Below are 12,917 nucleotides of genomic sequence, written 5' to 3' on the forward strand. Positions count from 1 at the left end.
CGCGGTAGCTTAACGCCAGGTGCTGTCGACGGTGACGGCCGAGGCGCACCCGGTTGGGAACGGTGTACGAGCGGTTCGGATCGCTCTCCCAGCGACGGATCCGTCAGACTGGACGTTGATGAACTTGTACTGGAAGGTGGTGCCGGCAGGCAGCGTCACGGTGTAGGTCCAGAGGGGACGGGAGGTAGTGTAACCGGAGGCGGACAGGGAGGGAGCGGAGGCGGGGGTCCAGCTACCGAGCTGAGAGATGGAGCCGGCAAGCTTGATTGTCTGGCCGACGACGGTGGTCGCCAGGGTGTTGAAGGTCACGGCAACGTTGGCAGCAGGGGTGCAGGCACCAGTGGTGGTGGCAGCAGCAGCAGCTAAAACGCGACATGTCAGCGCGAGTCCTTCACACAGAAGTCGAGATGGTGAACGTACTAGTGGTGGTGCGGAGAGTCGTAGGGGCGACAGCGGTGGTAGGGTTGTTGTTGCTGCCACCGTTGATAGCAATATCGGCACAGGTGAGGTAGACTTGTCCAGTCTGGAACGAGTTCCAGCGGAAGGAGAGCAGGGTGTGAGCCGAGTTGTAGTTGGGAATCTTGATCTTCTTGGACACCTTGTAACCGCCGGCGATCGAAGTGTAGCAAGAGCCGAGGGCAGCGCCATCAACACCCTGACAGGCGCGGCGGTTGCTGGCCTGGAAAGCGTTGCAGGTGAACCAGTCGTTGCGCCAGCAAGGCTGGCCAGGCTGGCAGTCGGGGTTGAAGCCACAGCTCTGGCCGGTGACATCAGTGCAAGGAAGGGTGCCGCGCTGGAAGCATTGCTCGGCAGCCTCCTTCTCAGCTTCCGTGGGGAGGTATCCAGGAGTGATGAACTTGTTGACCAGGGCTTGGTCTTGGCAGATACGGTAGCTGAACATGCCACCGTGATCGCCGTTCGCATCGACACTAATGGTTCAGAGTACTTAGAATGGGGCCGATCCTGAGAGCATGGGGGGACCTTGCAGGGTGTCCCGGCAGCGATGCCGAGAGTCCTAGTCCAGTATGAGTACGGACAAGTGTGGGACTTACCACCACTCAACATCGACAGTCTGACCAGCGGTGTAAGTGACCACGGGACTGTTGCCCCAGTTGGTCTTGGGCTGGTTGTAGTCGATGGAGACTCGGGCATTGTAGCCGCAAGGCCCGCTGCGTCCGACAGTGGCCTGGGTGACATTGGGCCAGGCCTCGACAGGCTCACGAATGTTGCACTCCGGGCAAGAATCAAGTCCAGCCTGGGACAAGAACGAGTCAGTATCGACCCGCGAGAATTGAAAGATCGGACTATCTGGAGGAGCAAGAACCAACCTCGGCGCCCAGACGAGTGCGACTCTTGGGGATGGTCAGGTATCCATGGCCAAGGACGGAGGAGGCGAAGCTCAGGAGGGTGATGGCGGTGGTGGTCTTCATTTTGTGAGGATTGTCGACTGTCCGATATCTTCAGGAGTTGGCGAACACTGTGATGCGGCTGGAGATGAAGATTGCATGCGATTCATGGAACGAACGTCGATCTATTTGTACAACGACAACTCCATCGAAAACGACGCTTGCGATGATCAAAGTTGCCGCAACTCCCTAGCCGCGATTGAAGGCTTGCCTCAGATTGACCCGCAAACTTGATTGATGACCTGGCAGCCGCCGTTGAGTGAAGCCGAAGTACGACCATGCAACCGCTGAAACGGCCCTACTCGTGCAGCTGGTTTACCCCAGATCTAACTGCCTCCAGGAAACCCGGGGCAGCTACTGCACGGCTGTATAACGTGCATGAATTGTCGGATAAAGAGGCTTTCTTAGTGCCGGCCCCCCTTGCTCCAACGGGAAATCAACTCGGTATAGGTTTTGGAGTCGAGCCCCCTTTTTCTCTGGTCTCGAACAAGTGCCGCAGCGCGATCCGTCAAACCGAACAGCCGTAAATGTGCTAGAGCAGTCGAGATGGGGTTGCAAATTTGATGCCCAGGTCCGCGATGACGCCGAGGCCCACGGGTAGTTGATGACCAGGCTTGACCTCCGCAATCTGCTATACAATGGTTGGTGGGAAACTCATTCATTACAGCCACAGGGCTGGTTTCTGTGTGACAATGACTCGGTATCCACCGCCTTCACAGATGAACGTTGTCATTCGAATGACCCAGAGACTAGGACCACCTTTGCAACTATCATTAAGAGCAGCTATCCCTGGTTATTGGCATCTCCACCGCTTCCCTACACGATATAGGGTGTTAAGAGCACCAAGACGAAAGACCGCACCAGATTCATCAACCAACTTCGAAGGATCTAGGGGGTGCTTAAATCGCCAGCAACTACCGGCAAATCACAACGACGTCTCTCCAAGACTGGTCGATGACCATCTGTGACAGGAAGATGAGAGGCGCTCAACGTTGAACAAGGTGGCGCTCGGCCTTAACAGTCCGGGGTATGTCTTTGCGGGGAGCTGTGGGGATAGGTCCGAATGCCGGACGATCACGCCCTCGACCACCCCCCCCCCCCCCCCCCCCTGAAATCTTGGCCAGTGATGCTCGTGATCTGACCCTGGGCCACCCCCGGACGCCATGTTCGACGCCATCCCAGCTTGAGATGTCGCCCGTTTATGGGGTGCGCGGAGTGCAGCCTGGGCAATAGGGCCGACTGAATGTCAGTAGTGACGGGCGGCAGGGTGCAGCGAGCTGCCAAATGTGTGCTGCGACGCCGTGGGCACGTGGCCGGCCGAGTTTTCACGTGCAGTCTTTGAGGGTATAATGCCTCAAGGGGAACCCCGGAGATTCTTTCGGAAAGCATCTGCTGCGTCATCGATCGGTCTTTACTGAGGGTTGTTCCACTGTATCGCAGTAGCAAGGTAGGCTCACAAAGGCCACCAGGCTAGCACACAAATCAGGATGAATAGTAAATAGTGAGATAGGGGACCAACTTCAAAAGAGAAGAAAAGAATAAGCAATTATCTGGGTCGAATATTGAGGGATATACTGGAACTCTGTTTGACGATTATAGTAACAGGGCCTGGGTGTGCCGTTTACCAGCGGCACTTCGAATGTTGATCAAGCGCTGTTGTGCTTCATAATCATGCTGGTCATCCACTAGTCTCCGCCGTGGTCTCCGCCACGTTGCATTCTACCAATGCAGGCCTCTGCGACTATCAGCATCGTATAGTCCGCTCTGGGCGCCCGCGCAGCTTTGGCCTAGACAAGGATAATCTCGCAATGATACTTGAGCCACCCATTGAAACACCGATCACCAAGCCACTCGGATTCCGGTGGGGCGGAACCCGGGCGGTACAGGTCGGTAACTCCCGCCGAGAAATGTAGGGTCCATTGGTTCTACCCCTGCAGCGTTGTATTCAATACCCTCCATCAACTAGCTGTACCTGCTTGTCAACCTCATTGACGTATGCGTCTCTCGGTCAGTCTTCCCTGCTTCAGCTGTCAACCGGGCATCTTGTTACCTGGCCTTACAGCCTTCACTCAGACCCCGCCCAACTATCTCGGTGGAGCAGGCAAACCAACAGGCACAAGCTGAAAGGTCACCACGGAAGGGTGATTTAAACGCCGTCATATTGCATGACTGACCCCTCTATCACTTTCGCAAGACCCTGAAAATAGGATACTCATCCCCTTTCCGCAGGGGTATCACGTTGTACTTGACGTATGATGCCGAGTTCTCTGGTTCCAGCGTCACAAACGCAACAGCCGCGTTCTTCTGCCTCGTGTCGACCCAAAATCCGCCAGCCGGGATCTTCACCTCCTTCTCAAACGCCCGAGTGGTAACAGTCACGCCGAAAGAATCAGGACTGCTCTGCTCGCGCGCCGATCGCACTTTGAGTACTTCGACGGTACCCTCAAAGTCGTGCTCGAGTGGCTCAACCTTGACCCCAGACGCGCGCAGCTTGTCCGCCACATCAGAGAATGCCGCCGAGAACACGTAAGCTTCGGGCCGCGCCCTTGTAAGGTTGGCCACTGGTGGTGTGTTGTTCTTGAAAGTGACCGGGATGTCGACTAAGCTACCGTTCTTCGAGTCGATGAACGTCCAATGGACGCTGGTCGACCGCGCCTTGTCTGTGACCACGATATCTTCGGTACTGTTCGTGAACTTTTGGCGGGCGTCCTCGATCGTCTTGTAAATCCCGCGGGCGTTTTCTGCGGCTTGCGTCACCAGAGTCTCGAGGACGGTGAGGCCAGCAGCTACACGACGCTGAAAATGCTGGTCCGCCAGAGAAATGCCGCGGATCTCAAGCAGGAACGTCACCGCTTGAAGAAGCCCGGCCGAGCTGTGGCCCGCTCGGCTGAGAGATCCGGGTTCGGACAAGTCCAAGTTGCCATCCCCGCCATTGAAGAAGGGGCTCCAACGCAGTTTGCGTTTCTCCAGTGCTGCACCGATGGAATTGGTGAAAAGCCCTTCTGTGAGGCCGCGGATGTCTTCGTGAATGTTGAGATTCTTGGAGCCCGAAAGAAGACAGTCCTGCGCCTTAGTCCACTCGCCTTTTGGACCCACTGGCGCGGTTGCGTTGAACTCGTGGGCGTCCAGGACGATATGCGGCGAAAAGTCTGACAGCAGCGTTTTGATGTCGCGAGTCTGCTGTCGCTGCAGATACGTATGATCCCTGTTTGGATCGTAGTTGGATGCGAAAGTCCGCTGAAAGTATGTAATGCCATCTGGATTATACCGTGGTAGTGCCATGATGTCCACTTGTTGCAGCATTGACTCCGCCCACGTAGAATTATCGTCGAACTTTCCGAGGAGAGCCAGGATGGACTGATCACCCGCTGGCTCGTCTCCATGCTGACCGCCTTGCAGCCAAATGCGAAGTTTTTCCTTTGCATGGTCTTGACACGGCGTGTCTCCCTTAGTAGTGGACAGGCAAAGATATGGCATGATTCGACCTTCTTCAGATGTGAATGAGGGTGTGTGATATGAAGCCCAGTCATGCCTGGATGCTATGCTGCGAAGAAAGCGATCTTTACAAAATCTTAGACGGTACCTGTAAACCTGTGTCAGGATGGGGACGTACCAATTGTGTCTAGGCTTGTTGGCCCGCTCGTGCCTTCTGAGAATCCCTTGAGGACAGTTTCTGGACTTGCGAAAGCTGGTGACAATAGTTCAATGTCAACATTGGGAAAGTTCTTGGAGACTTCGTCGCTGTCGCGATGGACGAAGTCCAAGTTATCGGCGTAAGCTCGTCGCGCAGTAGCTGCTTGCATGCAGCAGAAGCACATGAGCCATGCTCGCTGCAAAGTAGGCATCCTCGTTTTGGGTATAACTTGTGTCGGAGTATTTGCCAACCATAGATGTACACAGCTCGTGAGTTGGAATAGTGCCTCCAGGATATGGGTATGCAGTAGGGCCTGAAGCCAGGGGAACCGACCCCCCCTTTATGTTGGACACAGTTGTCGAAGGCTTCAACACGCCACTTGATTGCGAAGCCGTACGTCTCGGAGTCAAACGCCGCGGCCATCATCCTGCATGAACCTGCTAAAAGCCGTGCCGCCTGGTTGAGTATCAATTCGTCCCGCCAGGCCCATTGATTCAGTTTAGCGTAGAAAAGACCTCGTGCGTCTCCGGCGTGCTGGAAACTAATCCCATTGCGACTCAACTTCCTTTGTCATGGCGGTTAGCCGGCATGCGGTTTGACTGCTGATCCTCTCCCAACGGGCGATTCAGGTGGGGGAGTGAGACTAAACGTTGCACTATACGAGACGGACCTGACTTTTGGGACCGTTCTTTTTTTACAGCATGCGCGGACTCGGACCTTTGACCTGTATTGAGGACAGTCAGATTGTCAGCTGATGAATAGGAGTTCAGAGCGCGAGTTGCGCCTTCGCCGCTTCGCGAATATTCCCCAATCCAGGTTCGCCTTAATGTCGATCTTGCGACTAAACAGGAGAAACATCTGTGCCTGAGTCGCTATCGTGGCCTTGAGTCTATCATGCATTGGGACGTCGTGTCTTAAATTGAAAAGCACCTGACAGTCTCACCGCCCACTTTGGGCACACATGCCGGGCGTCGTCATCGCAAACAAGTCCTCGCTGCATCAATGCCGGCCTCCTCAACCGAACAGTTGCTCTATGACGAATTGATGCACTTTCCAGAAATCGATACGACAGCCCTGCAACCTTGTGGGTCTTTGCCCTGTAGGACTGTGATGACATTGTTTTCTTGTCTGATATGCTCTTTGAGGATAGATGGTTATAATATGAACACACAGCAGTCTCGTAGTTGTTTGTCTTCGGTTTCATTGACTCACTAGTCCCAAGCTTCTATGCTAGTGTTATCCCTAGGTCCGTTGAATGATACTCTCAGTCCGTCCGGCATGGTCCCTTAGGTACTATATTACAGACCTTAATCTGAATAGGCGCTACAATGCTGGCCTGTAAATAAGCTTCGCCGACTCAAATATGGGAAGAAGATTGAAGGACTGGGCATGGTTGTGGTGTTAGTGGACATGGGTACCTCAAAGAGCAGAGCGCCATGACCAAGAGCCAATTGATCACTCGAAAAGCAAGAAAGCTGTCCAACGGGTTCTCGGAAAGGGAGCACACAACAAGGAGAAATATATTCCGGGTGATCGAGACCAACGATATAAAAATCTGTGTTTAACAGGACTGTTAGGCAGTCATCAAAGCTTGCAGTCAGTAACACTAATAGAGCCCTCGCAAGTAGTGAATCGTTTCCCATAGCCGGAGCTTACAACGCGGCATGAGGCTCCATGAGTAATGCAGACGTTACATTTGGATTTCGGCCTCATCATTGACTACTAGAACGCGCATGTTCTCATCACTGTCAGTACAGTAGGATATTTGTATCTTGACACAAAATACTGAACGAGAAACACCAAGTTCAATCTGCGTGCAACTGAGGTCAAGAAGACAAGCATGTGGACTTGGTTCGCCCTAGAGATATAATAATGAGGGTTCAAATACATGTATTTTGTATAGCGGCGAGACTGCCAGTCTTTGTTTCACATCAGCATTCATCAGTGAGAACCATGGTATTACTACCGTTTAGCTCACTATGGATTCAGCTGATGGCTCGCAGCATCTCAACCAAGGGTCGGCCAGGCCCTGCGAATTAAGCGGGATATCTTTCCATCCTCTGCCTCACTTACGGTGCATTACCGCTCAAATGACATGGGACGCCTCAAAAGCAGGCGCGTAAACGTTGTCGACATTCCTGAATAGGCTGACGAGTTCAGCACCATCACAAGAGTACGTCTGGATTCTGTGCCATAGTCATTAGACGGAAATAATCTACGAGTCGGAGTGACATGATACGATAGTGGTCATCGGTGAGTTCTTAAGGTTTATGAAAGCATGGAGCTTACCTCGTGTTGAGAAGGACATGCGCCATTACGCCTTGAGCCGCGATCTCGGCTATCGCATCTGAATTGTAGGCCTGAGATCTCACAGCTCAATTGTGCGTGCAAGAAGACCATGACACGATGACAGCCCTGTGCAACAAAAGGCGGGGAAAGGGAGGTTGCGCGACAAGACTAGCATTCCACCTTCCAGTCGTGTTGACAGCCGCCCCAACCTCCCCAACGCGTACTCATTAACTATTTTAATCGACAAGTCGGTCTGGAGACTTGTTTTGTGGCGCTGTCAGATGTTGTTGGCATCACGGCGTCCACGTTTCTCGTCATAATCCATATGCTAGCCAAGATGCATGCATCGTATCGCGTCACGGGTCTTTCGGGCGGTCGCACGATAGTGAGTTCGCACTATGACGATACATTGTAGGAATACGGACGTAGTCAGCGAGGTTGGTGTGGCTATTTTACTAATGTTGACTAGTTTACCACGGCGACGTCCGATCAAAGCTACTCTCCAATCACGCAGGCTTCCAATTCAACAAGTATGGAGCTTACAACGGGCCGTCTGAAGTTTGTTTATTCGAACTTGTCCGCTTGTTTACTCCATCCGGCTCCGAGCAGCAAGCTAATGGGCCATCCAGCCGAGGAATTATAGTGGTCGGATGAGACATAGCTCAGATCGGCCCTATGGCGGCGCTGGCCACGCCAGAACTGGTGCTGAGCACTGCAAGTGCCTACGAGCCGTGAGATCCGACCAATTGAGAAATTGTTTGACATATCACCTCGTGCCAATGCCTTTCCCCGACCCCCTCGGATGGAGGCACGACTCGCACGAGACACTACACGCCGTGCGGAGTCGGATCATCTTCAGCAATGCAATCGATCAACAATCCCCGTCCTCCCCGCATCTCTCGCATCCTGGAGGTTGGGAAACCTGATTGACAATGGCGCTAGTCGCCCTGTCGCGCATGCTATGCACTGGCGATCACCAGTTCTCCTAATTGGAGGGCTGGCTAGCTCCTCTGAGACCTGACAGACAGGCAACATGATTACTTTAAGACATGATGCGCAGGGGAGCTCATGATGGGAATGTGAACCGTCACAGGACAATCCAGGACAATCAAGGGTCATCAAAATAATCATTGATAAAGGCATCGTCTACCTCTGCTGTGTGGACACATCCAAGCCACGCCAAGTCACTCGTTTCACACATTCGTTCTTTTCCTTCGTTCGACATTCACTCTTTTGAAATCCCCAGACGGCATTATGGTTGTCTCCACGGCTCACATTTTCACTGCACTCCTCGCAGCTAGCTCTGCCCTGGCCCTGCCAGCGGCTGAAAAGCGCCAGAGCCAGTGCACACAGCCGACGCAGCGACTCGCCTGGTGAGCGATACAATGTGCGGACCAGTTGGCAGATTTTAGAAAGCTAATGTTCTTTAGGCACACGCTTGCTGATGAGGAGAAAAAGGCCTACATCGATGCAGAGTTGTGTCTGATGGGCAAGGAGGCCACCCTTGGTCTCCGCGGTGCCGTCACTAAGTTTGACGAGCTCCAGAGCGTTCACGTTGCCCAGGCCGAGCTTACCCACAGCGTTGTAAGTTGCAGCACTCCAGCCGCAGCCTGACAGCATCTCACATCTTCAGGGTGCTTTCTTGCCATTCCACCGCCTGCTCATGCGGGCTCATGAGTACCTCCTTGAGACGGAGTGTGGCTACACTGGTGGTCAGCCGTAAGTCTTCACAAATGCCTTCGGTCTCATACGTGTACTAACAAACGTGTAAGATACTGGCAGGAGCAGCTAGATGCTGGCAACTTTAAGAACTCCATTCTTCTCGACCCCCAGACCGGCTTCGGTGGCGATGGCGACGACCGTGACTGCGTCACGGACGGGCCATTCGCCAACTACGTCAACCGCGTTGGCCCCGGCTACACCGTCCAGGATAGCTGCATCGTTCGCCGCATCGATGACTCCCAGTCGGCCATGTCCGCCCAGGAAAATGTCGACATCTGCCTGTCGCAGCCTTCCTGGGCGACTGCCTGGCCCTGCATCGAGAACGAGCCTCACCGCGGCGGTCACAACGGCGTGGGTGGACAGATGTCGAACCCCATCTCCAGCCCGGGCGACCCTCTCTTCTATCTTCATCACACGTGGCTCGACAAGGTTTGGTGGGATTGGCAGAAGCAGGACCTTCCCAACCGCCTTTCCGATATGGGCGGACGCAACCTCCAGGGCGGTAATGAGGATGGCCCTGGTCCTTGCAACGGAGAGCGTCTGTTTGGACCCCTTCCTGATGATCTCCCGTACGTCACGTCCTTTGCTCTCCCATTCACCGCACCGCTAACAGAAACAAATAGTGCACCTCGCATTGAGGGCGACTCGGGATGTGGCACAACGCTTCAGCACAATCTCGTGATGTATGGCATCGTCGCGGACCGCTCCATTGGGGACATGATGGACATTCAGGGCGAGCACCTCTGCTACGAATACGTGGATCCCCAGTAATAATGACGGCTGATCTGGTGCCGATCTGTATCTTGTGTCGTCACCCTTTTCACGTATTCTTCAGCCAAGACAATGCCTCCATTGGGCCATCAGGGTTAGAGGAAATTCAAACTTGACTCCCTTGCTTCCCCACTACGCTCCTGTCACCCTCTGTTTCACCGTGCACGCTTACAATGCTGACCCAGGAATTCCGTCATTATGCCTCCAGCACACTGCATTCTTACGTTGTCCATGCAGCGGATGTGTCTGCGAGCTCGGTCGCCTCGACTAGAATAGCGGACTGAGCGTGTTTTCTGTAAAGTGCATATGTATCTGTTTCGGACGGCAATGATCAGGCCTCTGGCACTTATCCTTTTAACTTGACAGTTACTCTCCTTTTTCTACTTTCTTTTTACCTTCTGCATCCCTGCATCTCAGTGCGAATGCCCCAGGCTTCCGGCAGGTAGGTACTCGGGACTTTTCCCCCTAATGGTGTTGGAGATAGGCTGTTCTTTTTGCCTGTCGTTGTCTCGTATCCGCAAATCCAATTACCACCATTTGGATCAAGAAAGCGCACGGGGGTTCGATGGCATCGTATCTAAACAAACCCCTTTGAGACATCAGCCCTGGGTCAGACACAGGGCTGCGACACCGACAGGTTGGCTGCATGCGCGTGCCAAAGCTCCGACGGATTCAACATTCCTGCTACCGGCGTCCGTGCCGAAGCATGCACTTCCAATTGCCAGCTGGGCTTAAGGGAGATGATTGTCCCTACAGGCAGCTGAGACTGCACATGGTCAATCTTTCTGGGCCGACTAACGCGCAACCATCTCGTGCGCACTCGAACCTCGTGGCATGGTACTCGGGTACTCACCTCGATCAACTCCAATTGACGGGCTGAACGCAACAGTCTACATGCACCGCTTGTCCTGTCGGCCCGAGCGAGAGGCTTCCAGGCTTGCTCCATCCCGGCCTACACGAGCGTCAGTCTACTTGCGTCGGGCTGATTGTCACCTCTCCCGGTAATGGCAGTCACGCAAGTTCTTGTCAAGTACCAGACATGGAACGCCTAAAGAAATTCATCCAGCACTGGCCAGATTATTTTGGCAGCACTCAATCGCAAATGGGCGGAAAGGGACCACTTTCTTACCAAAACTTCAAGACATCGGATACAACCCTTCGTCGCGCTCAATTTGTCGCCGATCATAGAAGGCAAACCGTGATACATGATCCAAAGCTTCTTGGATACGGGTTCTCGTCATCACGTGGCCCAGGTGCTGCAGAAATGAAGTCTAATTCTTCTTTTAGAAGGCTTGGCCTCACAGGAACCTAAACGTCAGCCCTCTGCGTTGATTTTTGGGCTCAATATCTGTACACGGTTCTGCATTGCAAAATACGACGATAGAAAGTGTCTTCAGCCCAGTTCTTCGAGAGATTTGGTCTTTTTTATGTTTTTGTCACAGCTCAACCAAGCTGACGCCCATTCTTCCGCCCGGAGCAATTTGAACACCTTTCTGAACACGACTGACCATGGTTTATTGACATTAACTCAAGATTTTCCCCGATGGCGTTTTAATCTCGACATCTGACATCTCCCCAACTTTCGCAGCGCCTACCTACAAAGGTACTAAACCTTCTTGCCAGTTCCTAAAACAGTCCCAGTATATAAGGTGGTTATTTGGCATACCGCGGGGTTGGCCTTCTTCTCTATACACCAACAAATCTCAAGTCAACCAATTTCTTGCTGCACCATTCCCTGACAACATTCCTTGACGATGAAACTATCCTCGCCCGCGCTCGTGGTTCTGGCCCTTCTTGGCTATTCCTCTGGGTTTGTCATGAATATATACGAACATGACGATTGCACAGGGGCAATGCAAGAAGTCAATGTCTGGGACAACACATGTGCAGCATGGATGATGCCCTTCAACTCTGTCATGCTTATCAAGGACGGAACATGGAAGCAAAAAGCTCGTTTCTGTCCTGGCGCGGCGTGCCTGTTAGGATGCCAGAAAGCCTGGGCTGTAAGTCACAGTCTGATCTTGCGACTCCAATTCCCCGCCCAAGTTGTCCATTGCACTTATCGCTAATCAACGCTGTACATAGGATGTATGTTGTTGCTCTCGGTCCTTACGTGCCTCTGCAACACCCTTAGATTTGACTGTCTAGAAATACTGACTAGTGTAGGGCGGTGATGAGAGGTTCAGAAAATGGAAATGCATGAACTTGGACCACCAGGCTAATTCTGTGGCATCCCTTCGCCTCTTCTGATCTTTTCTGATCAGTGATCAAATTCGGTCGGTCTTCCTATCGGAAATCTCTTATGGGTGTGGTCAGCTAACTTGTTAGGCTATGAGCTTTCGAGAAACAGATCAGTACACTCTGCAGTGGTGCGCCATCAAACGACAGCAGGCTTGAACGGAGTTGAAATTCACATGGTTTGAAATGGCAGAATAAAACCTGGCAGTAAATTCTTTTTTCTTCTTGCGACACATTATTGATGCTGATTTCCGTACGTCTTTGTGAATGTTCGATTTCATGATCAATAGGTGTGTCTATAAAAGTGCACCTTACGAGAATCATCTACTCCGTGATACCTGCCTGCAAAGATGGGCGAATAAAATACATATTCGCAATACGAAGGATTTGTGGATTTTTACAAGAGTGAGCTTGATAATATATCTCCTCTCTATAGTCGACAAGCCTTGAGGGACTTACATTGATTTTGAACTCGAACGCGTGTAATACTACTGAGCCAGTGTTTGGACTCACTACCTACAAGGTGGAGCTATGAGTTTTCTTCTAATATCGCAAATTCACTCACCACCACGGCGATGACTTTACGCGTACCGCCAAACGTCTGTTTCTTGGTAAGCATCTCACCTACGTTGTGCCAATCATCCTGCTTGTCCGTGGGGCCAGCTATGTGGTCGGGTTGCATATTCTTCGGAAGTCCCCCACGCTCTATATCGGGTGGACTGCAGGTTGTCCGGTGTCACGACAGCTCAGCATGTGACTTGGCCTTCATACCCCGCTTCCGGGTTTGAGACATAAGATACTTAAACTGTAAAGCAGAAGGCGAAAAAACAGTTCTGCGCTGTCCTCCATTGTCTTGT

General features: G+C 52.7%; 3 protein-coding genes across 3 annotated transcripts; 1 reads left to right on the forward strand and 2 right to left on the reverse strand.

Annotated features, from left to right (window-relative positions):
* Positions 1–9: 9 nt before the first annotated feature.
* On the reverse strand, positions 10–1,430 carry VDAG_07135 (starch binding domain-containing protein; the record flags this gene model as incomplete). Its single annotated transcript, XM_009656040.1, has 4 exons — positions 10–362; positions 421–929; positions 1,053–1,255; positions 1,329–1,430. The coding sequence occupies 4 exons, from the start codon at positions 1,428–1,430 to the stop codon at positions 10–12; spliced, it is 1,167 nt and encodes a 388-aa protein (XP_009654335.1).
* Positions 1,431–3,587: 2,157 nt separating this feature from the next.
* On the reverse strand, positions 3,588–5,251 carry VDAG_07136 (carboxypeptidase; the record flags this gene model as incomplete). Its single annotated transcript, XM_009656041.1, has 2 exons — positions 3,588–4,894; positions 5,020–5,251. 2 exons carry the CDS (start codon positions 5,249–5,251, stop codon positions 3,588–3,590), a joined length of 1,539 nt encoding a protein of 512 aa, XP_009654336.1.
* Positions 5,252–8,410: 3,159 nt separating this feature from the next.
* Positions 8,411–9,822, forward strand: VDAG_07137 (uncharacterized protein; the record flags this gene model as incomplete). Its single annotated transcript, XM_009656042.1, has 5 exons — positions 8,411–8,702; positions 8,760–8,913; positions 8,963–9,048; positions 9,102–9,620; positions 9,675–9,822. Exons 1-5 carry the CDS (start codon positions 8,584–8,586, stop codon positions 9,820–9,822), a joined length of 1,026 nt encoding a protein of 341 aa, XP_009654337.1. The 5' UTR covers positions 8,411–8,583.
* Positions 9,823–12,917: the final 3,095 nt, after the last annotated feature.

Source organism: Verticillium dahliae, genomic scaffold, assembly GCF_000150675.1.
Source record: "Verticillium dahliae VdLs.17 supercont1.15 genomic scaffold, whole genome shotgun sequence".
NCBI lineage: Eukaryota > Fungi > Ascomycota > Sordariomycetes > Glomerellales > Plectosphaerellaceae > Verticillium > Verticillium dahliae.